Genomic DNA, 24,820 nt, shown 5'->3' on the forward strand with positions numbered 1-24,820 from the left:
CTTCCAGTCATCAAGAGCACACTGCACCTCCTGGCTACCTGCTTGTCGGGTGGAGTGCCCTCATGAACATTGCCAATTCAGGTTTTTGGCATGGCTGAGCCACTTTCCCTATGCATTCTCCAATGCTGCTAGTTATAGGCAGTTTTGCGCCTTCAACATCGGATGAGTGCCTGGTACTTTTGTTGGCTGGATCATAATTAGAGATGAGTTGACCCGGAGAAATTTGGTTCGGAGGGTTCAGTCAAACTTTAAATTAAGATCGGTTTGGGACCCGAACATGTTTCTTACTTCTGCTTCACGCATATTAGAATAGTACAGTATTGAGATATGTTAGGACACATGTCTATCCTACTTACTATTTCCTAACATTTACTTTATCTTTTGCTTAGAACTGCATGAAAACCTATGATATGATATTGCGCCCTTTCGAAGGACTTTAAAATCTTTCCAAAGCAACTGTTATAAAAGCCTCTAACTTCCTTAAAATAAACAGTCTTTTTCCTGCATTGATCAGAGTACTTTTGATTATTGATCACTGCGTGGTTATTGTATGCATACATATATCAGACTCATAATTTGGACTATAGACAACTAAGGATCGTGCACCACATTATTGTGCACCCCTTAATCACCCAACCCCAATGGGAGTCACTAGTTTGTCTGTTAGGGTCTCTGCCCACATTCAGCCAGCCATAAACAGATCACTTCTGGGGGCAGGTATGCAGGGTTTTTCCAAACAAATTTTGGGGTGTACATTACATCCAATTATGCTGTTGTTACCCCACAGCGAGCTGTTTAAACACTGAAAGTGGCTCGCACTGGGCTGAGCACCGAGTGTACCCGAGCTTAGCGATGCTTGCAAGAGTGGTGTTCATACATAAAGCACCCACACTCTGTTATTTATTTATTTATTTTAATAAAGTCTGCGTTTGGTACGAACACCGAACCTCACATCCTCTGATCTCTAATTGTGATCCCACCAGCTTCAGGGCAGTGCTTTCAAGATGTACAGCAATCTTCTTGCAAGCACATGCTCCTTGCCTAAGGAAACCAGAATCTCTCAAGTGGTTAGTAATCTTGACAACAAACTGTAAATTATAGAATTAAAAAAATTTCAGTACTTGATTATGAAGAGGAGTTTTAATAAGGGGTAAAATGCAAATTTGGTTGATTTTTTTAAATTTTTACTAAACACTTTGTAAATTTTTCAATTCAATAAGATCAGACAACCTGTATAAACGCCATATAAAATGTGTGCTGATAAATTTCCTCATATATCTTTACAGTGGTTAGTGTTTAGTTTTTCTTATAGACATCCAAATTCCCTTCATCGACATAAGGATAAAAGATAAAAAAATAGTCTGCCACCATTAAGGGGAGTTTACAGCCTGCTGTTCATAATAAAGAAAAAAAAAAAGTCCGCAATTAAGCCTCCCCTCGTTACAGCTGGAGGCAGCCCGAAAGTCATGGTTCAACTTTTATCATTTTACTGGTACATGCAGAGAAATTGGGTCTGTATCAGAAAATTTGCTCTCACCAGTCTAAATTTATATTAATTTTAGTAGAAACCAAATACAGTGGAACCTTGGATTACGAGCAGAATTAGTTCCGGGACTGTGCTCTTAAACCAAATTACTCTTATATCAAAGCAAACTTTCCCATAGGAAATAATTGAAATGCAGATAATTTGTTCCATAACCCAAATATATTTACTCTATCTATACAAACCTATTAAAGTAATATAAAATAATGTACTGAATTCATATAAAATTACAGTACACTAATACAAAATACAGTATAGTAAAAAGCATAAAGCAAATTAAACTGGACTTTAGCTTACAATAGAATTGTTGGTGTGTGAGAGGTACAGTACAAGCAATGTGCTGTACTGGTTATCAGAAAGAAAGTACAATACTATATCCACAAATGCAAATTGATAGAAATGCTATATAGCATATACTGTACTGTACAATGGTATGTGGTATACTGTATACAGCACATATGTACAAAAAGTTACCTCCCTAGTGGGTCAGAGCGTGGTGAAAGGACAGAACCAGACATGTGCACGGTGAGTATTTGCTCTTCTTGCAAAGCATTGCTCTTAAACCAAGTTACAAATTTTTAAAAAGCTTTGCTTGTCTTGCAAAATGCTCTCAAACCAAGTTACTCTTAATCCAAGGTTCCACTGTATAGCCAGTTATGTTTGACTGAAATCAGTGATTTACTTATATTCAGTGGGGCTTGAAAGTTTGTGAACCCTACATATTTCTGCATAAATTTAACTTAAAGCTATGTCAGATTTTCACACAAATCTTAAAGTAGATAAAGGAAATAAATGAGGCAAGACTATTAGACTTTGTCATTTTTTAATGAGGAAAATGTTCCAATATCACATGTGTATGAATAATAAATGTATGTGAACTTTTAGGATTAGCAGATAACTTGAAGGTGGAATTTAAGTCTGGTGTGTTCAATCAATGAGATAACAATCAGGTGTAAGTGGCCGACCCGTTTTATTTCAAGGACACAGATTGACAAAGGGGGGGTGAGGCAGGGTTAAGCGCCGCAGGGGTCCCTCTATCAGAACCTGGATTTTTTAGATCTGAGCTAGACACTCCGCAACTAAAGGCCACGTCACACTAAGCAACATCGCTGCCGAGGCATGACTTTTGTGACGTAACAGCGATGTTGCTAGTGATGTTGCTGTGTGTGACATCCAGCAACAACCTGGCCCCTGCTGTGAGGTCGCTGTTGTTGCTGAATGTCCTGGACCATTTTTTAGTTGTTGCTCGCCCGCTGTGAAGCGCACATCGCTGTGTGTGACAGCGAGAGAGCAACAACTGAATGTGCAGGCAGCAGGAGCCGGCTTCTGCGGACGCTGGTAACCAAGGTAAACAGCGGGTAACCAAGAAGCCCTTACCTTGGTTACCTGATATTTACCTTCGTTACCAGCGTCCGCCGCTCTCACGCTGCCAGTGCCGGCTCCCTGCTCTCTGCACACATAGCCGGAGTCTGCTCTCTGCACACGTAGCCGGAGTACACATTGGGTAATTAACGCGATGTGTACTGTGGCTAGGAGTGCAGGGAACAGGGAGCCGGCACTGGTAGTGTGAGAGCGGCGGATGCTGGTAACGAAGGTAAATATCGGGTAACTAAGGTAAGGGCTTCTTGGTTGGGAGCCAGTGCTAAGCGGTGCGCGCTGGTAACCAAGGTAAATATCGGGTTGGTTACCCGATATTTACCTTAGTTACCAAGCGCAGCATGCTTCCATGCGTCGCTGCTGGCTTGGGGCTGGTCACTGGTTGCTGGTAAGATCTGCCTGTGTGACAGCTCACCAGCAACCCGTGTAGCGACGCTCCAGCAATCCCTGCCAGGTCAGGTTACTGGTGGGATCACTGGAGCGTCGTTTAGTGTTGACGGTACCTTTAAATTTACAAACCAGTGGCCAGATGTAAATTCACACGTCACAAACTTATCTAATTATTGAATGTTCTCAGTGAGAGGAACAAAATTATAATCTTGTGATACTTTTTAATGGCTATCTAAAATAAAATAAAGTGATGTTACAAAGCAAGCTTTCGAAACATCTCAGGTCCCTTCATCAGGCATGGTATGACAAAATATCTGCCTGATGAATACTATACCATGCCTGATGAAGGGACCTGAGATGTCTCGAAAGCTTGCTTTGTAACATACCTTTATTTTAGTTAGCCATTAAAAGGTATCACAAGATTATAATTTTGTTCCTCTCACTGAGATCATTCAATAATTTTTCAACTTGCTAACACGGTACCAAAACCTTTTCACTTGAAACTTATCTAACAGACACCTCAATGATATTGAAATATCTGATTTGAATAAAGGACTTTCATTTGTTCCAAGTAGTAATTTTTTGAATGGGTGAAAGATCTCCATCTCTTCCCTAGAAAATTGAGATTGTAAAAATTACTAGAGGGGAATATAGACTCATGGATAAAAAGGTTTGTGGCTTACAATAATCATTCCTGAAGTTTGGGTGAAAATTTCCATACTAATGACTTTCCCAGTCAACAGGCAATTTTCTTCCAACTGAATGAAGAGTGCAATTGTTGCCTAGAAATGCCTTCCACCCAACCCATGTGATGGCTAGCAATGCCAGACTGTAAATGTTGCTACCTATCATGCCATCAATAATGATCATTTTTATAATTCCATGATCATCAAGCTCAACAATAAACAGTCATGTCATTTTCTGAATTTACAATGGCCAAATGAAAATAATTTAATATAAGAACATTTGGCTGATGTATACATGCTCTAAGTGGCACCATGGTTATTACTTATATGCATTCTAGAACCATGACTTCTGTACAGTTGATAGAAAACCCCCTGTTAAAATGTCAGGTTTTTGCCGTATAAAAAAATGCTAGAAACAATGCCTTCAGAACTTTTTCCACCTTTAATGTCACCTGTAATCTTTACAGTGCAATTGAAAAAAATAACTAAAATAATGTGGTTTTCATAAATATGCACACCCTTAATCTAACACCTTGTTAAAATAGACTAGGAGTTTGTTAGCATTCAATCTTTTTGGGTAGGAATCTAACAGCAGAGAACATAGAATTTGCAATCTTCGCCTCCTCTTCCTTGCAGTAGCCCGAACTCTGTCAGATTTTGAGGGCATCTCCTGTGTACAGAGCCCACTGAAGGTCAACCTACAAATTTTCAATTGCATTTAGGTCTGGACTTTGGATGAGTCATTCTGTGGCCTCATTTACACATTAGGTTTTTTGATCAGTATTTTTGATCAGTATTTTTATGTCAAAACCAGGAGTATCTCCAAAACACAGAACAGGAGTCAATATTTCGGATATAGATTTCTCTGGATGTTCCACTCCTGTATTTGGCATACAAGCACTGATGCAAAATACTGACTTGTGAATGAGGCCTAAAACTTTGACCTTCTGGTGAAGCCATTCTTTTGTTTATTTTTGTTGTTGTCCTACTGAAAAAGTAAGTCTAAATAAACAGTTTGCCAGCAGACAGTTGAATACAAATGGACATTACTTAACAAAGAAAACCCTCTCCTATTACATGCTTTCAGCAAAGGCACCACATGTTAAAGAAATGTCTCAAGACCTGAGAAAGAAAATTATTTCTTTACACAAGAAAGGAGAAGGCTAAAAGAAGACTGGCAAAGCTTTTAGTCAGAATACTGTAGTAAAAGTGATGCAAAACTTTATGAAAGATGGTTCTGCAACCAACTCACAGAGATGTTTAGGCTAACTACAAAAGTTAACACCTAAACAGGAGCGTCTTCTGATGATAAAGGTTGCAAAATTGATATGCAAGTTCATTACAGTTAGGTAAAGAAGTAGACGCCACACTGGGGTGTTTCCCGTGACATAATACAGCGTACACCGCAGAACAATATGGCATGTAGGGGTTTCGTCCATGAAAGAACCCTCTCTTAAAGCCCAGGCACAAAAAGCTCTCCTACAATATACCAGGGCCCATGCTGAAAAATATGAAAAGTTCTTGGACTCTATACTCTGGAGAGATTAGGCCAAGATAAATGTTTTTGGAACTGATTGCTTCAAAGCTGTATGGAGTCGCAAAGGTTAAAAGTAAAAAGAAAAATGCTTGGTGCCGACAGTGATACATGGTGGTGGTAGTGTCCTTATGTGGAGCTGCAGGATTGCGGCTGGTGGTAGGAAGCTATATTTCATTAATGGTATGAAGTCACAGATGTAGTGATATATATATACCTAGAGAGGATGCTACCATCACTCCTTACACTTGCTAAACGTGTATTTTCCCAACATGGCTATGATTCAAAACAAACATCTAAGACCTCTGGAAACTTTGCAGTTTTGTCACATTTTTTTCTGTGCACATTTATCACAAAACCTCAAGGATTTTCTGCTCCCAGCAACCTGAATGAAATTCGTGAAGTTTCGTAAACACATTGCTTGTTTTTCTGTTTCAGATTTGTAGCAGAATTAATTTTAATTTTTTCAGCATTTTTGCTGCAGATTTCACCCATACTAATGAGTGGGGAAAATTTTGGTAAAAAAAATTGTACCTATTTTACACAGCAGTTTTTGGAGAGTAGTAGAGAATGGGTTTCACAGCCGCGCCAAAAGACTACTGGATTCTTCTCAGATTAATGTTTCTTTTATTTCATAACAGGTCAAGTCTACGCGTTTCAGGAGAACACAGCTCCCTTCTTCAGGACAAACCAGCAAAGAATCATCAAGAGATTTGATGATTCTTTGCTGGTTTGTCCTGAAGAAGGGAGCTGTGTTCTCCTGAAACGCGTAGACTTGACCTGTTATGAAATAAAAGAAACATTAATCTGAGAAGAATCCAGTAGTCTTTTGGCGCGGCTGTGAAACCCATTCTCTACTACTCTCTGTTATCTGCCTCATGGGGACCGCTGCCGGGACTTGGTGTTACATGCTGCTATAGGTGTTGTGACTGTCACAACCCGAATTGGTGAGTAGGATTATTCTTTGCTTCACCCTATATATATTGGGGTAAGACCCTATTGCGCTTTCTTTTTCCACAGTTTTCACTCACACAGCAGTTTTTGTGTCAAGAGATTCAGAAATGGTGCAGAAATTTCTTTTGTGAATACTTAAAGGTTTTCTACTTCTAATGTGATTCCCTTCCTTTTTCCCTAATTCCTCCTAACTAGAGCTGATTGAACTTCCCAAAAACCGAGGACGGCGGATCACTGCTAGATTTCAAAATAAGTCTGATCTGCTCTGGAATTTGGTGCCCATATAAGTCAATGGGCACCAGAATCCAGAGATTAATAACGTCTGTGGAGGGGATAGGGGGATAGGAGCGCGCATGGTATACTCACCCGAGCCTGTGTCACGGCAATAAACTCCTTCCGCGTCACACTTTTACCTTCCAGAGCCTACAATTCAATATTCACTACTTTACCCGCCCACCGGCGCGTGTAATTCGTTGCAGTTAGACGCGCCCCCACCCTGAGTGGCAGTGTGTCAGCTGACTGCAACTAATCACAGGCGGTAGGACGACCGGTGGGAGGGGAAAGAAGTGCAAGTGTCTGCGGGTCAGTATTGTGGTAAAAAATAAACAAATAAACAAAACAGATGGCAGCACAGATATAGCCCGCGGCTGCAACCCCAGCTGTCGGGCTGTATCTGTGCTGTGTGTCCAGTGCCCACGATACCCTCACAAGTGTGATTCCGGTCTAAGAGAAACCGCGTGCACCTTTTTTTTTTAACTAAAATAAATAATAAAAAAAAAAACAACGTGCGGGCTCCCAATTTTCATCCCCAGCCAAGATAACGCTGACTGGGGTCTGGTATATTCACAGCCCACAGCCGCCCGGTATTGTAGCATCTATTAGATGTGACAATCCCGATGCGTTTCGCAGCTCGTGTGCTTCGTCCAGGAGTGACGCGTGTTTCGCAGCTCGTGTGCTTCGTCCAGGAGTGACGTTCACTCCTGGACGAAGCACACGAGCTGCGAAACGCGCATCAGTGTTCGTGGGGGCCGCTGTACTGATACCTGCTGTGGATAAACTATACTGTGGTAATATTGTGTATGTTTTTCAATTCTTACTTCACTGCCTCTTATTTTTTTATGTATAGCAATTGATTTTTTGATATATTGGTACTTATTTAGTGGCTGTGATCTTTATTTGAATAACATACACAGATTTATAATAGCCTTTTGTTACTATCTCTGTGGTATATGGTGGTGGGATTTTTTTCACCACAAAGTGCCGTGTCCCCCATGTGAAAATTCCATCCGTCTTCTGGGTGGTTCCATTTGATCATTTATGACATTTTAATATTGTTTTCAATAAAGGATATATTTTTAAACATATATGCTGCATATTGCTTGCTTCAATGCTCTTCTTTGGTGTCTTCTTTCCTGGAGAGACAATTTGAATTATTCCCAGAGGGGCATTGCAGCTAGAAGTCCCCTTACCACTGACAGCCCAACTGGTTTTCAGGTCTCCGTAAGGAGAATAGTCTTCCCCCGTGGTCCCCACATAGCTTCTCATATGCCAGATCAGTTACCCACACTTTGCACTGATGAGGGGCAATCACCCCGAAACACCGTGTCTGCAAATTGGGATTCTGATCTGGCATATATCCTAGGTCATATGAAAAGGCTTGTTAAAAGGCCACTTTTGACTTTTAGGATTGCTACTTCCAATAGGTGGCGCTAGAGTTTGTCTTCTTTCCTGGAGAGACAATTTGAATATTTTTAATTAAAGAAGAAAGAAGGTATGTATTATTAAATAATATGACATGGATAGAAAAGATTGTTTCTATTTTTTGTAACTATTTTTTGTTTAAAACCATTTAATTTTTTTATTAATTTTCATTGAAGCATCAGTAATGCATAGAACATTCTATTTTTCGATCATTTGCATATCATTAATATGTCTTTCCATCCTGTGATTTACATAACTCCATGACCTGTTGAGGCTTACTTATTACTGCAGGCCTAAACAAATCGTATCTAGTCAATTGACTCGGAGCTGTATTCTAAAAGTAAGCGAGCAACAATTCTGTTCTCTATGGTGTACTCAAATGCTAAACATTCTAAGGACATCTGCAAGATGCTGTTCCTTCATTCTACCCAAATCAAACTAGTGTGGGCAGCAGCCAATGAACATTATTACTTTTGGGATTAAAGTCTGGAATGGAGCAGGGATAGTGTACTTGAATTATTTATTTTGTCAGGCACTCTTGAAATGCTTTAGAAAAATATATCTTCATATCTTGCATTCCTAATTTCTAGTGCTAAAACAGGTAATACTTGCCATATACTTTGTGTGTAATAGAAAAATGAAGGAGAAAGCTGACAGTGCCATCCTCATTAAATCTTCAGGGTAAACCTATTTATCTTTTTTTATCTGCCTACACATTTTGCAGGAGTTTTCTGTTTACTTATCCACCTACCTTTATGCTATGCTCTTGAAATGCTTGTGCATTGAAATGTCATTTTCTTTATTTATATTTTTGTTTAGTAGAATTCCGGTGGTGTTGTTAAAGTGAACCTGACAGGCCCCTACGTGCCCCCAGAACCACCAGCAGTTGTGTCTACCATCTAAATTCTTGCCTAAAATTTCCTTTATTACGTTGGACATATAAACAGATCTTTAGAAAAAGTATTCATAAAGTCTATTTATGAGATGCAAAATAACTATTTGACTTGTCAATAGGGCGTTAGTTTCCCAGACTAGCCGGCCCCTGTGGGCGTGATAACATGATTAACCAGAGCCGGTGTCATTGCCAGTGCCTTACAAATCTAGCGCATGTGCACAGGTTTGTTCATTTACATCAATGAGACTCTGAAGTCGGGTGTACGTGTACTGGCTTCAGAAAGGCTCACTGCGCATTATTTTAAGAGCACAAAATGGCTTCTGCACTTCTGATCATGCACAGTGCGCCTCTCTGAACCCAGTACGTGTATATCCAGCTTCAGAGGCTCATTGAGGTAAGTGCACTTGCGCGCGCAAGTGCAAGATTTGTAAAGCACTGGCAATGACGCTAGCTCTTGTTGATAATGTTATTATGCCCACAGGGTTATGATAACATGCTAAGTGGGCTGACTAGTCTAGGACACTAACACCCCATCAGCGAGTTAAAGAGTTCATTAATATAACATAAAAGGACTTTATAAATACTGTGTAGTGTAATAAATTGACTGTTAGGCAGGTATTTAGATAGGTAGACACAACAGCTAATGGTTCTGGGGCCACGGGAGACCTGTCAGGTTCCCATTTAAGTTTTTGATATGTGTTTTTCCAACATGTTTTTATGTAACACTGATTTTCAGCAATTGACATAAAATAATTTATTTCAGACAAATGCTGCCATTTACATTTCGGCCATATATTGTTGTCTTTGTTCATAATACTCCAGAAGTAGTCTAGTCTTCTTCTCATGGTGCATATGTAAGGGCCCAGGGACAGAGGACCTCAAATGTTCTATATATCACAGTTGCTGTTCTAGCACAAGGGTGCAGGGGCCATGTTCCCTGGGTGGTCTACAAGGCCCTAATGTTCCCTGCTATCCACCCCCACACAGTATCCACAGCTAATGGACAGTCCACAGACACGGTCTTGGGGATAACAGTTGCTTTAATACAGCAGGAACAAAGGAAAACAACACGGAATATACAGTATGTTTCACGGTCTTTTGTAGGTAGGCCACAGCAAATACAGCTTGGTGTTGAATGCTGAAGTGTAATTAGGGTTCTGTAGCTTTAAGAGCACAATTTGCTTCAGATGTAATACTGGTTTGCCTTTAGAAGCAGATTCAGAGTCTCTTGAGCTTAGAGGGTAGATATAATAAGATTTTACAGACCTGGAGTCCTGGGGTTGATTTCACTGCTAGTTCAGACATGTGCAGTACATGTAAGCAAATGTAGATAGTTGCCCCGCGCGCTACGGGGACCGGACGGCTGTTGCGTGGGCAATGGCATGAAAGCCACTAATATTGCAGTGGGGTGGGAGACCCTCAAACTTCCCCAATCTGCGTGCAGTAGGATCTTGTATATAGTTAGTATGCCCTACTGTCTGAAGAGATGCACAATGTATATCTGGCCAGTGAGGATTCATGATAGGAAGCCTTCAGCATATTGGCTGTAAAAGTCAGTAAATGGTGAAATTCTAGGCCTCGGACCTAGCAGGAGTCTTGTGGTGAAGAGAAACTCCACATAAGGCTACTTTCACACATCAGGTTTTTGCCATCAGGTACAATCCGGAAAAAAACGGGTAAATCGGATCCGGTACCGCATCCGGTTTATCCCCTGTGAGGTAGCGCGGTCGGCTGCGCAGCAGAAGACACGGGATCCAGGCATATAGGTTCACAGCACACGGTGTTTAATGTCCAAACAAAAATCCACAGCAATATACATGTCTCTCCAGCAGAGACTCAGGGAGTTGTGATCACTCCCTCACACCCGGCACACCTGCCCCTCGTTCCTGTTTCCATTTAACCCTTCCTTCAGCCTGTAGGGAAACAGCATTAACCCTAGAGTGGATTTACTTTCTATCATGGAGTGAGCACAACCGGGGCGAGACATACCGGCCGTCATAGATAACCCCGGTCACAGTCTCACATACCCCCCCCTCAGTTCAAGCGTGCGGGGTTGAACTCCCGCCATCAAACACGGGCCGCGGGACAAGGCATCGGCGTTGACCTGCAACCTACCGGCCCGGTGTTCAACCGTAAACCGGAAGTTCTGCAGAGAAAGGAACCACCGGGTAACCCGGGCATTCCGTTCCTTGGCGGACCTCATCCAGACCAGCGGAGAGTGATCAGTCACCAAGCGAAACTGCCGTCCCAGCAGGTAATAGCGTAGGGACTCCAAGGCCCATTTAATCGCCAGGCACTCCTTCTCCACTACGCTATAATTCCGCTCGGGAGGGGTGAGCTTCCTACTCAAGAAGGTGACGGGGTGTTCCTCCCCCTGAACCACCTGAGACAGCACTGCCCCCAGGCCGACCTCAGAGGCGTCAGTCTGCACTATGAACTCCTTCCGGAAATCAGGGTTGACCAGAACAGGTTGTCCGCACAGGACCCCCTTCAGGGCCCGGAAGGAGTCCTCGGCCTGCGGAGTCCAGCGCACCATGACGGACTTCTTGCCTTTGAGAAGGTCCGTCAAGGGGGCTGATAGTCCCGCAAAATCTCTTACAAACCTCCTGTAGTACCCCACGATACCCAGGAAGGCCCTAACCTGCTTTGTGGTCAGGGGTCTAGGCCACTTCTGGATCGCCTCAACCTTGTTAATTTGGGGCTTTATCACTCCTTGGCCTATCACGTAGCCCAAGTAGCGGGCTTCCGTGAGTCCCAACGCACATTTCTTGGGATTGGCTGTCAATCCGGCTGTTCGAAGCGCGTCCACCACCGCTTGTACCTGTTCCAAGTGGGTCTGCCAATCGGGGCTGTAAATAATGATGTCATCAAGGTACGCTGATGCATACGCCTGGTGGGGTTCCAGCACTAAGTCCATCAACCTCTGGAACGTGGCCGGAGCGCCATGTAACCCAAAAGGCAAGACAACATAGTGGAAGAGACCCTCCGGCGTAACAAAAGCGGTTTTCTCCTTGGCGGACTCCGTCAGTGGCACCTGCCAGTACCCCTTGGTCAGGTCGAGCGTGGTAAAATATCGCGCCTGTCCCAGCCTATCAATCAGCTCATCCACCCGGGGCATGGGGTAGAGATCGAACTTGGATATTTCGTTCAATCTCCGGAAGTCATTGCAGAACCTTAAGGAGCCATCGGGTTTTGGTATTAGGACAATGGGACTAGCCCATTCACTCCGGGATTTTTCGATGACCCCCAGGCGTAGCATTGTCTTCACTTCTTCTGATATGGCTTGTCTTCGAGCCTCCGGCACGCGGTATGACTTCAGGCGTACCTTCAGGTGGGGCTCGGTGACAATGTCATGTCGTATCAGACTGGTCCTACCCGGCAACTCGGAGAAGACATCGGGGTTCTGCTGAACCAGCCGTCTGGCCTCTCGCCTCTGTTGCTTGGTGAGGGCTTCTCCGATCCTTACTTCCGGTTCGTCCTCTCCGGAGGTCGCTGAAGCCGGGAGTGAACGACCCGAAGAGGAGGGAGATGGGGGAAACTCAACCATCAGGCTTTCTCGTTCCTGCCACGGTTTTAATAGGTTGACATGGTATATTTGTTCAGGTTTCCGCCTACCGGGCTGCAATACTTTATAGTTGACCACCCCGACTTTTTCCTTTATCTCGTAGGGGCCTTGCCACTGAGCCAGGAATTTACTCTCCGCCGTGGGGATTAATACCAACACCCGATCCCCGGGTTTAAAGGTCCGCACGGTGGCTTGTCTATTATAGCGGCCGCTTTGCGCGGCCTGAGCCTCCTGTAAATGCTCCTTCACAATTGGCATGACCGCGCTTATGCGATTCTGCATTCCTAAAATGTGTTCAATCACACTTTTATGGGGGGTGGGCTCTTGCTCCCATGTTTCCTTTGCCAGGTCCAACAATCCCCGGGGATGTCGCCCGTATAACAATTCAAAAGGCGAAAACCCCGTGGATGCCTGTGGCACCTCTCGGATGGCAAACATCAAATAGGGAAGCATCATATCCCAGTCCTTCCCGTCTTTGGAGATCACCCTTTTTAGCATGGTTTTCAGGGTTTTATTGAATCGTTCTACTAACCCATCCGTCTGAGGATGATACACAGACGTACGCAACTGCTTGATCTGGAGTAGCCGGCATAGTTCTTTGGTCACTTTAGACATGAATGGGGTCCCCTGATCCGTAAGGATCTCCTTGGGCAACCCCACCCGGCAGAACACAGAAAACAACTCCCGAGCTATAAGCTTCGCCGCAGTATGTCTGAGAGGTATCGCCTCTGGATACCGGGTGGCATAGTCAACGATCACTAGGATGTGTTGGTGCCCTCGAGCAGACTTTACGAGGGGCCCCACCAGATCCATCCCTATCCGTTCAAAAGGGACTTCTATAATGGGTAACGGCACCAACGGACTGCGAAAGTGGACCAGTGGTGCGGTAAGCTGACACTCCGGGCAGGTTTCGCAGAACCGTTTTACCTCCCCAAAGACCCCGGGCCAATAGAACCTTTGCAATATTCGCTCCTGCGTTTTCTTGACCCCTAGGTGGCCACTCATCAGATGTTTATGAGCCAAGTCGAGGACCCGCCGGCGATACGGCTGGGGCACCACCAACTGCTCCACCCCCACGCCCCGTATTTCATCTACCCGGTAGAGTAAATCCTGTTTAAGAGCGAAATGGGGGTACCTTACCTGGGCACCGGGCAGCTGGGCCACCCCGTCAATTACTAACACCCTATTCCGGGCATGTATTAACGTAGGGTCCTGGAGTTGGGCTGTCCCAAACGCATCCGGGGATGCCTCCAAGTCCGGGATGGGCTCGACCGTCTCAGCCTCTCCTGCCAATACCTCTAGGGGCGACCTATCGGGTTCACATTCTGTCCCTATCATGGGGACCCCTACGGCAGGTGTCCCGGATTCAGGATTGTAGGGCTCAGGCCCTGGACTGACCAATATCGGAGGGGACCTAGGGGTTCCCTTCCATAAAGTCCAAAAATAGGGCAGATCCCGTCCTAGGATCACGTCATAAGGAAGAGTGTTAAGCAGTCCCACCTCATGTTGCACCTGACCGCAAGGTGCTGTGATGGTGACAATCCCCGTGGGATAGTCTCGGCGGTCCCCATGTATGCAAACCACCCCCACAGTACGTCCTGTGGCCTTTACTTTAGCCCTCAAGGTGGATCGCACAAGGGTCACTAAGCTTCCGGAATCCAACAATCCTGTAACCGGACATCCATTCACCTGTATTTGGCACAAGTGGGGCTCAGTCTCTGGGGGAACCAGGTCAGCGGTACACACCACCTGAGCATACATTGAACCCCGCCGGGTAACCCCACAATCCATGGGCTCCGTGGTCAGGGGACACTGGGCTTCCATATGTCCCACCCGCTGGCACCGCCAACATCTAATAGGGAAGGAAACCCCCTTGACAAGTTGTCGTTTAGGGTACATGGCCTTCCGGACCTCAGGAACGGCGGGCGCGGCCTCAGCCAGGATGGTAGCGGACTCCTGTACCGGTGTCGGCGGTGGGTCCTTGGCCCTAGGCTTGGAGGGGCCGGACCGACGGGCGGTACGCAAAGTCTCAGTGTCCCGTATCAAGTCCTGCGTAGCCACATGCCGCTTTACCAGGGACACTAATTGGACCAGGGTACTCGGGTCACCCAGTCCTACCCACCGTTGAACGGTGACGGGTAAAGTGCGCACAAAACGATCCACTACTACCCTTTCCACCATTTGCGCCGGGCTCAGAGTGTCAGGCTGCAACCACTTTTTTACAAGATGTAATAAGTCATAGGCCTGGGAGCGTACGGGTTTGGCTTCCTCATAGAACCACTGATTTACCCGCTGAGCCCGTACATAGGTATTCACCCCCAACCGAGCCAGTATTTCGGCTTTCAGGGTCACATAGTCAATGGCGTCCTCGGTACCGAGGTCCAGGTACGCTTTTTGGGGTTCCCCCGTCAGATAGGGCGACAATACCTCAGCCCACTGGGGGGTCGGCAGCTTTTCCCGCTCGGCCACCCGCTCAAACACTGCCAGGAACGCTTCCACATCATCCCCCGGGGTCATCTTTTGCAACGCTTGTCTCACCGCTTTCCGGACGCTGCCGTCGTCACCCGGTCCCGGGGTTGTTGCTGCCGGTCCGGCACGGATTGACTTGGCCAGGAGAACCATCTGTTCTTGGTGCCTTTTTTCCTGCAATTTCAAGGATTGCTGGTGCTGTTGCTGCTGTTGCTCCAACGTCCGGAGCAGGTGGGTATTCACCTGTTGTTGCTGTGCATTAGCCTCTTGTTGTTGTGCATTAGCCTGCTGCTGCTGTGCATTAGCCTGAGCCAAATGCCTTAGTATGTCCTCCATGGCGTCGCTGGGTTTGGGCCGTAGTATAGCTGCTTGAATCCAGGACATGTGCTACCGGATCACCAGAAAAGGAAGTACACCTCACCGGGCTGGCATGCCCGCCGATTCTCCACCATATGTGAGGTAGCGCGGTCGGCTGCGCAGCAGAAGACACGGGATCCAGGCATATAGGTTCACAGCACACGGTGTTTAATGTCCAAACAAAAATCCACAGCAATATACATGTCTCTCCAGCAGAGACTCAGGGAGTTGTGATCACTCCCTCACACCCGGCACACCTGCCCCTCGTTCCTGTTTCCATTTAACCCTTCCTTCAGCCTGTAGGGAAACAGCATTAACCCTAGAGTGGATTTACTTTCTATCATGGAGTGAGCACAACCGGGGCGAGACATACCGGCCGTCATAGATAACCCCGGTCACAGTCTCACACCCCATAGACTTGCATTGTAACCAGATTGTACCTGATGGCTTTGTGTTGCATCCGTTTTTTTCTGGATGCGGCAAAATTTATCAAAGCGGCGGGCGGAGGCAACGTGTCTTGCAACGTTTTTTTGTCCGGCAAAAAAAACGCATTGCGCCGGATCCGGCGCGATACGGCGTCTTTTACAATGAAAGCCTATGGACGTCGGATCCGGCGCAATGCGGTAAAAAATGGATGCGGCTATCGGATCCGTTTTTGTAAACTGCGCATGCACCAAATTAATTATAAAAGCTGATCCTTCCTTCAAAAAAAAAGGACAAACCGGATGCAAAAACGGATGCAAACCGTATCCACCGGATCCGGTTTTGTACGCATCCGGCATAACGGATCCGTTAAAAACCGGATCCGGTGGATACGGTTTTACATTTTTTTGCCGCATCCTTTGGATCAGGAAAAAAAAGGATTGTGCCTGAATGCAGAAAACTGATGTGTGAAAGTAGCCTAATGTCTTCCCTCAGAGGAGACTCAGCCAGAACCAGCTCATTCCAGTTCTTTCCAGACAGAGGCTGGAGAATAGCTCCACCTATTGAGCCATGTTACCAAGAACTAGCCAATAGGATAACACCCAATGAACACTTCAGATTCTTACAGTATTCACCAGTAGATGGTGCTAGAACACAACAAATGAAAAATGCTTTACTTTTAACATATAGCATAATATTACATATAAGTGAATGTACTTAAAGAAACAGACACAATCTGGACCGGGGCACTACACATACATACAAAAAATGTGGAAGAAAGTAAATTTGTAAGGTGAAATTCAAACATCATAGGATATGCTAAGCTTTAGGATTTATGCATATAACTATATTTAGATATGTATTGTACAGATCCGTAATATAGGGACCCGTAAAAATCTGTGATCCATAGCATACATAAGCGTGCTTCTGCTTTCTATATGGCATCTATGAGAAAAAAAAGTGGGAAAATGGTGCTATTAAAGGGAATCTGACACCACAGTTAACTTATGTAAACTCATCATAGACTGATGAAAAAAGTGATCTTCCAAACAACCTTATGACCATACCTGGGAAATGGTAATTTATATAAACTGAGGCTTCTAAGGTGAGACATAAAGGTATCACTTTTTTCATCAATCTATCACCTGTATGTCCATATTAATGGTTTAGATTAGTTAAAGAGGTTGTCCTGGACTTCTATCCTTAATAGAGGTCAATAATGCCTGACTGGTAAGGATGTGATACCTGGCACCCTCTCTGATCAGCTGTTCCCCCCCGATGCCATGGCTGGCCGGAGCTACTCAGTTGCGGAGCTGCATAACTCATTGACGGAGTAGTAGCCAAGTACTGCACATCTGCCCCCTATTGATTTTAATACGGGGTGGGTATGCAGTACCCAGCCATAGCCACTATACATTTGACAGAGCTGTGCAGTTTTGGCCATCATCATTAGGAACAGTTTATCGGCGGACATGCTGGGTGTCGCACTCTCACTGATCAGACATATCCTGAAGATAAGTCATCAATGTTAGTCTCAGACAACCCCTTTACAGTGTCTTGCAAAAGTATTCACTCCCTAGCATTTTTTGTGTTTTGCTGCCACACACCCCAGAATTTCACTGTGGGTTTTTTGGGTTTGTTTTTGAGGGTTTGCATCAGTTTATGTAAAGAACATTCCTACAACTGTGAACATTAGGTTTTCATTTTGTGACGCAAACAACAAATAGGACAAAATAACTGAAAACTGTGTGCATAACTATTCACCACCATAAAGTCAGTTCTTTGTAGACTCCATTTGTGACAACTACAGCTGCAAATCACTTTGGATAAGTCTCTATGAGCTTTCCACATCTTGCCACTGGGATTTTTGCCCATTCCTCAACACAAAACTGCTCCAGCTCCATCTTGTATGATAGTTTCCTCTGGTGAACAGCAATCTTCAAGTCTGACCACAAATTCCTAAGTGGATTAAAGTCTGGGTTTTGATTAGGCCCCTCCAATACATTTACATATTTCCCCTTAAACTACTCCAGTGTTTCTTTAGCAGTTTTCTTTGGGTCATTGTCTTGTTGGAAGGTGAACCTCTGTCCTAGTCGCAAATCACTGACATACTAAAACTGGTTTTGCTCAAGAATATCTCTGTATTTTGCACCATCCATCTTCCCCCCCAACTCAGACCATTTTCCATGTCCTTGCTGCTGAAAAATATCCCCACAGCATGATGCTGCCACCACCATCTTTCACTGTGGGGATGGTGTTCTTGGAGTGATGAGCTTTGTTGGTTTGGCACCACACATAGCTTATACCTTGCTAGGTAAGAAGTTCATCTGATCACAGCACCTTCCTACATACATTCGCGGCATCTCCCACATATTTTTTCTCAAAATTAAAATGAACCTTCCAGTTTTTGGCTTTAAGTTAAGGTGTTTTTCAGCCACTCTTCTATAAAGGACAGCTCTATGAAATGTTTGGTTTATTGTGGTCATATGGGCAAATACTCCAGTCTCTAGTTGGGAGCTCTGCAGCTCCTTCAGTGTATCCTTTGGTCTCTGTTCTACCTCTCGGATTAAAATATTTCTTGACCGGGCTGAGAATGGTCCTCTCTTGGTAAGTTTGTTGCGGCTCAATCTTTACCTGAAGCCCACAGCAGGCAGTCATGTTCTATGCCTGCGCGCTGTGCCTTCCGTAATATACCAGGCCGCCAATATTGACAGACACACACACAGTGTCTGTGATTGACATCAGTCAGACAGGTTGGGGGCATATCTAAATGCATGCAATCATAGATGTGGGGACTGCTAGTGGGCGGGGAAAGCAGTGCATATTCATGAAGGATAATGAGCGGCCCCAGAAGTAGTGTTACAGCTGTGCGGAGACAGGTAAGTGTAAAGCGCTTGCTGATTCCGATCCCCATAGACTTTTTTTTTTTTTTTATAAACCCAATTGGACTCGCCGATCCCAGGTATCTGCTAGTCTGCCCAACACTAGTAAAAAAGCTAAGGGGAGTGAACACTTTCACAAGGCACTGTAAATATGGTGACAAATTCCCTTTAACATACGGTGACATGTGGACTCTCTACAGAAGGCTTATGAAGCACAGAGTAAGGAGAGTGTGGGCAAATGGATACATGACATGTAAATAGCATTTTTTTCTGGCTAGGAGCACCAGGTCGAGCAGCTATGCCTCAGCCAGGGAACACAGCAGCATTTCGAGCAGCCCTGTGGACTAACATGGAGAAGTTAATGGATCAGATCTATGCAGCTTGTGTCCAGGTATCACATGAACCACACTATTAGAGGCACACTTGGATCATAATATGTCCTAATATACTATGTGCATTTCAGGTGCAGCATCTCCAGAAGGTTTTGATAAAGAAAAGAGACCCTGTGTCCCACGTTTGTTTTATTGATGAAATTGCAAAAGTGAGTATGAACTTTAGTCTTCAAGTTAAGCTGAACAGTGCATGCATGTCTTTGTGGGAAAGAATAAAAAAATCAGGATGCTGCTATCATTTTGGTTTGAAGTGCAAGAATCTTAGGGGTACTTCTCACATAGTGAGATCGCTAGCGAGATTGCTGCTGAGTCACAGGTTTTGTGACGCACCAATGACCTCATCAGCGATATCTCTGTGTGTGACACTAAGCAGCGACCTGGCCCCTGCTGTGATATCGCTGATCATTACACACTATACTGGTTCATTGTTTGCTCGTTGGTCTCCCGATGTGCAGCACACATCAGCATGTTTGACGGTGGGAGGCCAACGAGCACCGACTCTGTGTAAGCAGTGTACGCTGGTAACCAGGGTAAATAACGGGTAACTAAGCAAAGCGTTTTGCTTAGTAACCCAATGTGTACCCTAGCTACATATACAAGGAGCCAGCGCTGGCAGCCTGTAAGCGGTGTACGCTGGTAACCAGGGTAAATATCGGGTAACCAAGCAAAGCGGTTTGCTTAGTTATCTGCTATTTACCCTGGTTACCAAGTGCAGCATCATTACATGACTCGCTGGTGGCTGCTCGTTGGTCGTTCGGAAGATCTGACTGATTTACAGCTCACTAGCGACCCTGTAGCGACGTACCAGCGATCCTGACCAGGCCGTATTGTGGTCGAAATTGCTGGTACATCCTTTAGTGAGACGGTACCCTTACTCTTTGGAAAAATCCAAAATTAACCAAAAGCTGCTCTTCTCTTTAGCATCGCTTGTTGCAGATAACAATCACACTGCAGTGACAACAATTTAAACATTGGAGCATAAATTTGCATTAAAGAGGATGTTTCATAAAATGTCATCTTGAATTGGACACATGATGTAATAGGGGCTGCAGAGAAGAATACAACATGTTTTTTGTATTATTTTGTCTCATCATTATGGAATCAAAGTACATGTGGGTGTTATCGGAGTTTTCACTTGGGCATGCGCTTCCTGTATGATGCTGATCAATCATAAGCAGCAGGACTAATGTTACTCAATATATGTAAAAACAATTTTTTTATTTCTTTATTTGGGATGAAAATTGGACTTAACCTTACCAGCATGGCCACCAATGAGAAAGTAAAAATATGCAGTTGAAATAAGAATGTAGGTAGTAGTAGGTCTACTTCAAAGTTTATTAGTCCAGCTTGGAATATGTCTTTAAAAAAACAAAATCTACAGTTTTACAGCCACATTTATTTTCTGGAAGGCACCTAAAATAGATTTAGCATGAGCTGAATTTTTTAAATCAGTCTGTGGCTGTATTTGTGCAAAATTGCACACCATATGATAAATTTTGTGCATTTTTAGATTTAACAGTAGGCATTGTGTGTCATGTCCCAGGGTTGCATCTGAGTTATTCCCGCAGGCAGTGTAAACTGTATGATCTTATTCTTAACCGTCCTACCTCTTGTCCCCCTTCATATTATAAATGAGAGCGAGTTGATGTTTTTGCCATGGTTCCACTACCTTGTTCATTCATTGCCCACAACTGCAAAGTGCGGACATCTCCATAGTGAAAACTTTTTTTGGATGATTTTTATAAATATATATTTTATTATAAAACAAGTAGCTATTTAGTTTTCAAAACTCTATACTAAGTCAGCAGCCAGTATTCATCTGCTTAAGACAACCAAACCAATTACTACAACTTTTAATCCACTCACCATTAATGAGCGTCACACTTTGTAAGCATAGAGGATGAGGATCAAAATATAAACACATGCCGTTTTATGGCTTCAAAGTTAAGGATTAAATCGTAGTGCTTGCCTTGTAGGGTAAATGAATGATTACCTCTGGCAGTTCGTAGCTTTTAATAGAAACTGTCATAATTGTGGCTTTGAATAAAATATAACTGAGCACTTCCAATGCGGTAATTAAACAAGATTTATTTCACAAAGCAGCAGGTCCAGTGTATGGGTGAAGACGTTTCGGTCATAACCTATTGACCTTCATCAGTTCACATGCTGCTCTATTGGGAACTGCTTGGATGAGTGGCATGGGTTGTGTAAGCAATGTCCACCACTATAGAAGGCGCCAATGTCCAGGAGGGACCTTCTATAGCGTTGGACACCACTCACACAATCTTCGCCACTCATCCAGGCAGTTCCCCATCGATTTTCATCATGTTTAGTCCATGTATCAGTCAGTGATTTTCTCATATGCTTCATCAAAATAAAACCTTACAAAATTTCTCCCCATTACAATGCAAAAAAACAGAGATGAGATCTGTGTGCTTTCCATTATTTTCTCGGACCCAGAGACTTGTATTGGTGATTTTGATCCTTAATTGTTACAGTGACAATGTCTGTAAAATGCTGTGAAATATGATGCAATTATATAAGTAAGAAAAATAAATAGATGCGGGTGCTCAATATTTACCTGAATATGAAAATAACCTTTTCCGAGAAACTTAAACTTTCTACTTTTCAATGTAATATCCCTTGACTTCAACTCCTCATCCAGTGCAGAGATGTCGTTAAAGTAAAAAGAGACTTCTTGCTGGTGAAAGAACAGTCACTGCCTCTTTGACTTCATTATCATCAGGAAATAGAAATTTCTTCAGGTTCCAAAATAGAAAGCAATCACTGGGAGCCAGGTCTAGACTGGAGGGTGAATGGTTACGCTCCATGAAGCCGCATTCCCTGATAGCAGCTTGAGATTTGCAAGACTCGTGAGTAGAGATGAGTGGACCCGTGGAAGTTCGGTTCGGCTGGGTCCTCCAGACTTTTATTAAGTTTGGTTTGGGACCCGGACTTGACCTGAACCCCAATGGAAGTCACTAATTCGGCATTTGGGGGTCTCTGACCCCATGCAGCCAGCCATAAAGAGAACACTTCTGGGGGGGCAGGGTTTTGCCATGTTTTTTTGTTTTTTTTTTGTTTAGTGCACACTACATCAGATGTTGTCACCCCTAGTGCGAGCCGATCAAGCACTACAAGTAGCTCGCACTGGGCTGAGCACCGGGCGCATCGGAACACAGCGATGCTCACACGAGTGATTTGCATACGTAAAGCATTCGAACTTCGAACCTGAACTTTTTTGTAAAGAATGTGTTTCGTACGAACGCCGAATCCCGGGTTTGCTCATTTCTACTTGTGCACATTCTCATACCTCTCATGGGATTTCGGTAAAATGAGTATTTTTTTTATTGTAAGAGGATTAAGGAATGGTTAATAGTGATGGGCGGAATCACAGATACCCAGGGATCAGCGGGTCCAACTGGGTTTAAAAAAAACCCAGTTCGGGCCCAAAATTGATCCGCAGATAACTGGCCGGACACCGGTCCCCATATAAGTGTATGGGGACCTGAATCAGGGACTGAAAATTGTTGGTAGAAGAGATAGGGGAATTAAAGCAAGTGCTTCATACTTACCGGTCTCCGCGTGGCTGTAGCTTTATTTCTAGGCAACTCACTCTACTTCCAGGGTCGCTCATTATCTTCATGCATATGCATTGCTTCCCCCTGCCCACTGGCAGTCCTGACATCTGTGATTGGTTGCAGTCAGATGGCGCCCCTAGCCTGTGTGACAGCATGTCTGACTGCAACCAATCAGAGGCGCTGTGTGTGTATGTATAGATTCATGTAAAAATAAATAAATTGGCATAGGATCCCCCAATATTAGGATATCCAGCACAGATAAAGCACATGGCTACAGGCTGCAGCCGCAAGCCATGCGCTTATCTTGGCTGTGTATCAAAATAAGATGATCCGCATGCGGCTTTTCTTTATTATTTAAATAAATAATTTTAAAAAATGGCATGCGGTCCTTCCCCCATAATTTTCTTACCCAGTCATGATAAAGGCGACAGCTGAGAGCTGGTATTCCTAGGCTGGGAGTCCCATGCTTATTGGGGCACACCCAGCCTAAAAATAGCAGCCGCCCAGGTTGTTGGGAACCTCCAGCTCTGACCACAATTAAACTGAATGATGTCACTGCTCATCGCTGCTGGTCATTCTCTGCCTGAAGCTCACAGCGGGTGGTTATGTTCCACGCCCACACGCTGTCACTTCAGATGTAGCAGAGCTGGAATCGTCGTGGGACTTCGTGTGGATTATGTCGGACTTGGGTGCTCTGGCGGTTTATAAAGGGGTGAGAGGTTTTGTGTTTTTTTGTTCTTTTTTTGTATTTCAAATAAAGGATTTTTCTGTGGTTGTGCTCATTTTTTCACTTACAGATTAGTAATAGTGGGGTCACAGACACCTCTCATTACTAATCTAGGGCTTAGTGGCAACTGTGAGCGGTTATTAACCCCTTATCACCCTGATTGCCACTAAACCAGGGCAATTCGGATAACATGGGTAAAATTTCAGGGTTGTCGCATCTAATCCATGTGACAATCTTGAGTGGCTGCAGGCTGCTATTTTTAGGCTGGAGGGCCCAATAACCATGGGCCTCCCAGGCCTGAGAATCCTAGCTTACAGCTGTCGGATTTATCGTGGCTAGATATCCAAATTCGGGGGACCACATACCAGTTTTTTAACCTTTTAGCTACAGCAATATGTTTTAAAATGGTGTTAGTTAAGGGTACCTCTTCCTTACCACGCCGATAAGAAAAAAGGGAATAGCGCCCCCCCAGTGTCGGAAAATCATCGGAGTTTTAGCTACCGGAGGTAGCTCAGACCCTGGGGATTATGATCCAAGCCGTTTTTTCTGGTCCCCTTTCACGTGATCACAGTTATACACCGTGTAACTGTGATCATGTTACCATAAATGGCAGCAACGGTAAAACAAACAAAAAACAAAAATCTCTCCCACTTGGCATGATCACACATGTCAGATGAGAGAGAAATGTCCTCCCCTGTCCCCTCTCTGTCCCCTCTGGTTCCCCTCCTCCTCTCCCCCCTCCTGAGTTCCTAAAATGGCAGGCGCATGAGTTGTGCATCCGCCGCAATCATCCTCCTCTAATTTCTCTCTCATCTGACATGGACTCATGCGCAGAGAGCCAGCTCTCTGAAAGCAGTGAGACTGCAGTGACGTCCGTGCGAGGTTACTGCAGTTCACGTTGTCTTCGGTGTGACCCAGGGAGTGTGCCTGCAGTAATCTCACTGAGATCACTGCAGGCACACTCCTTACATGGAGTATTTGCATTTCCAAAACATGGGAGATATGTTTGCTGAATGTGCCCCTCATATCCAGGAAGGCAAAATGGATTATGGCGGACCGGATTTTTTTCCCAATAAATTGGTGAAAGAGGGAACGTGGTGGGGAGTGTTTTTTCAGATTTTTTTTTTTCCGTCTTTATTTTTTAATACTGACTGGGTTAGTAATGTTGGGGATCTGATAGATGCCTCAACATTATTAAAACCTGGGCTTGATGGCAGCTGACATTACAGCTGGTATCAACCCCTTATATTTCCACCGTTTGCCACCACACCAGGGCAATGGGATGAGTTGGGCGAAGTGTCAAGATTGGCGCATCTAATGGGTGCACCAATTCTGGGGCGGCCA

General features: G+C 44.4%; 1 protein-coding gene across 1 annotated transcript in view; it reads left to right on the forward strand.

Moving 5' to 3' along the window:
- COG5 (component of oligomeric golgi complex 5) overlaps nt 1–24,820 on the forward strand; it is a 664,814-nt gene that overhangs the window by 361,003 nt on the left and 278,991 nt on the right. The window contains exons 6-7 of the mRNA XM_075343478.1: nt 19,055–19,167; nt 19,240–19,317. Coding sequence (XP_075199593.1) covers nt 19,055–19,167; nt 19,240–19,317 — 191 coding nt within the window. The remainder of the gene's footprint in view (nt 1–19,054; nt 19,168–19,239; nt 19,318–24,820) is intronic.

Source organism: Anomaloglossus baeobatrachus, chromosome 4 (assembly GCF_048569485.1).
Source record: "Anomaloglossus baeobatrachus isolate aAnoBae1 chromosome 4, aAnoBae1.hap1, whole genome shotgun sequence".
In the NCBI taxonomy this organism is placed as follows: Eukaryota; Metazoa; Chordata; class Amphibia; order Anura; family Aromobatidae; genus Anomaloglossus; species Anomaloglossus baeobatrachus.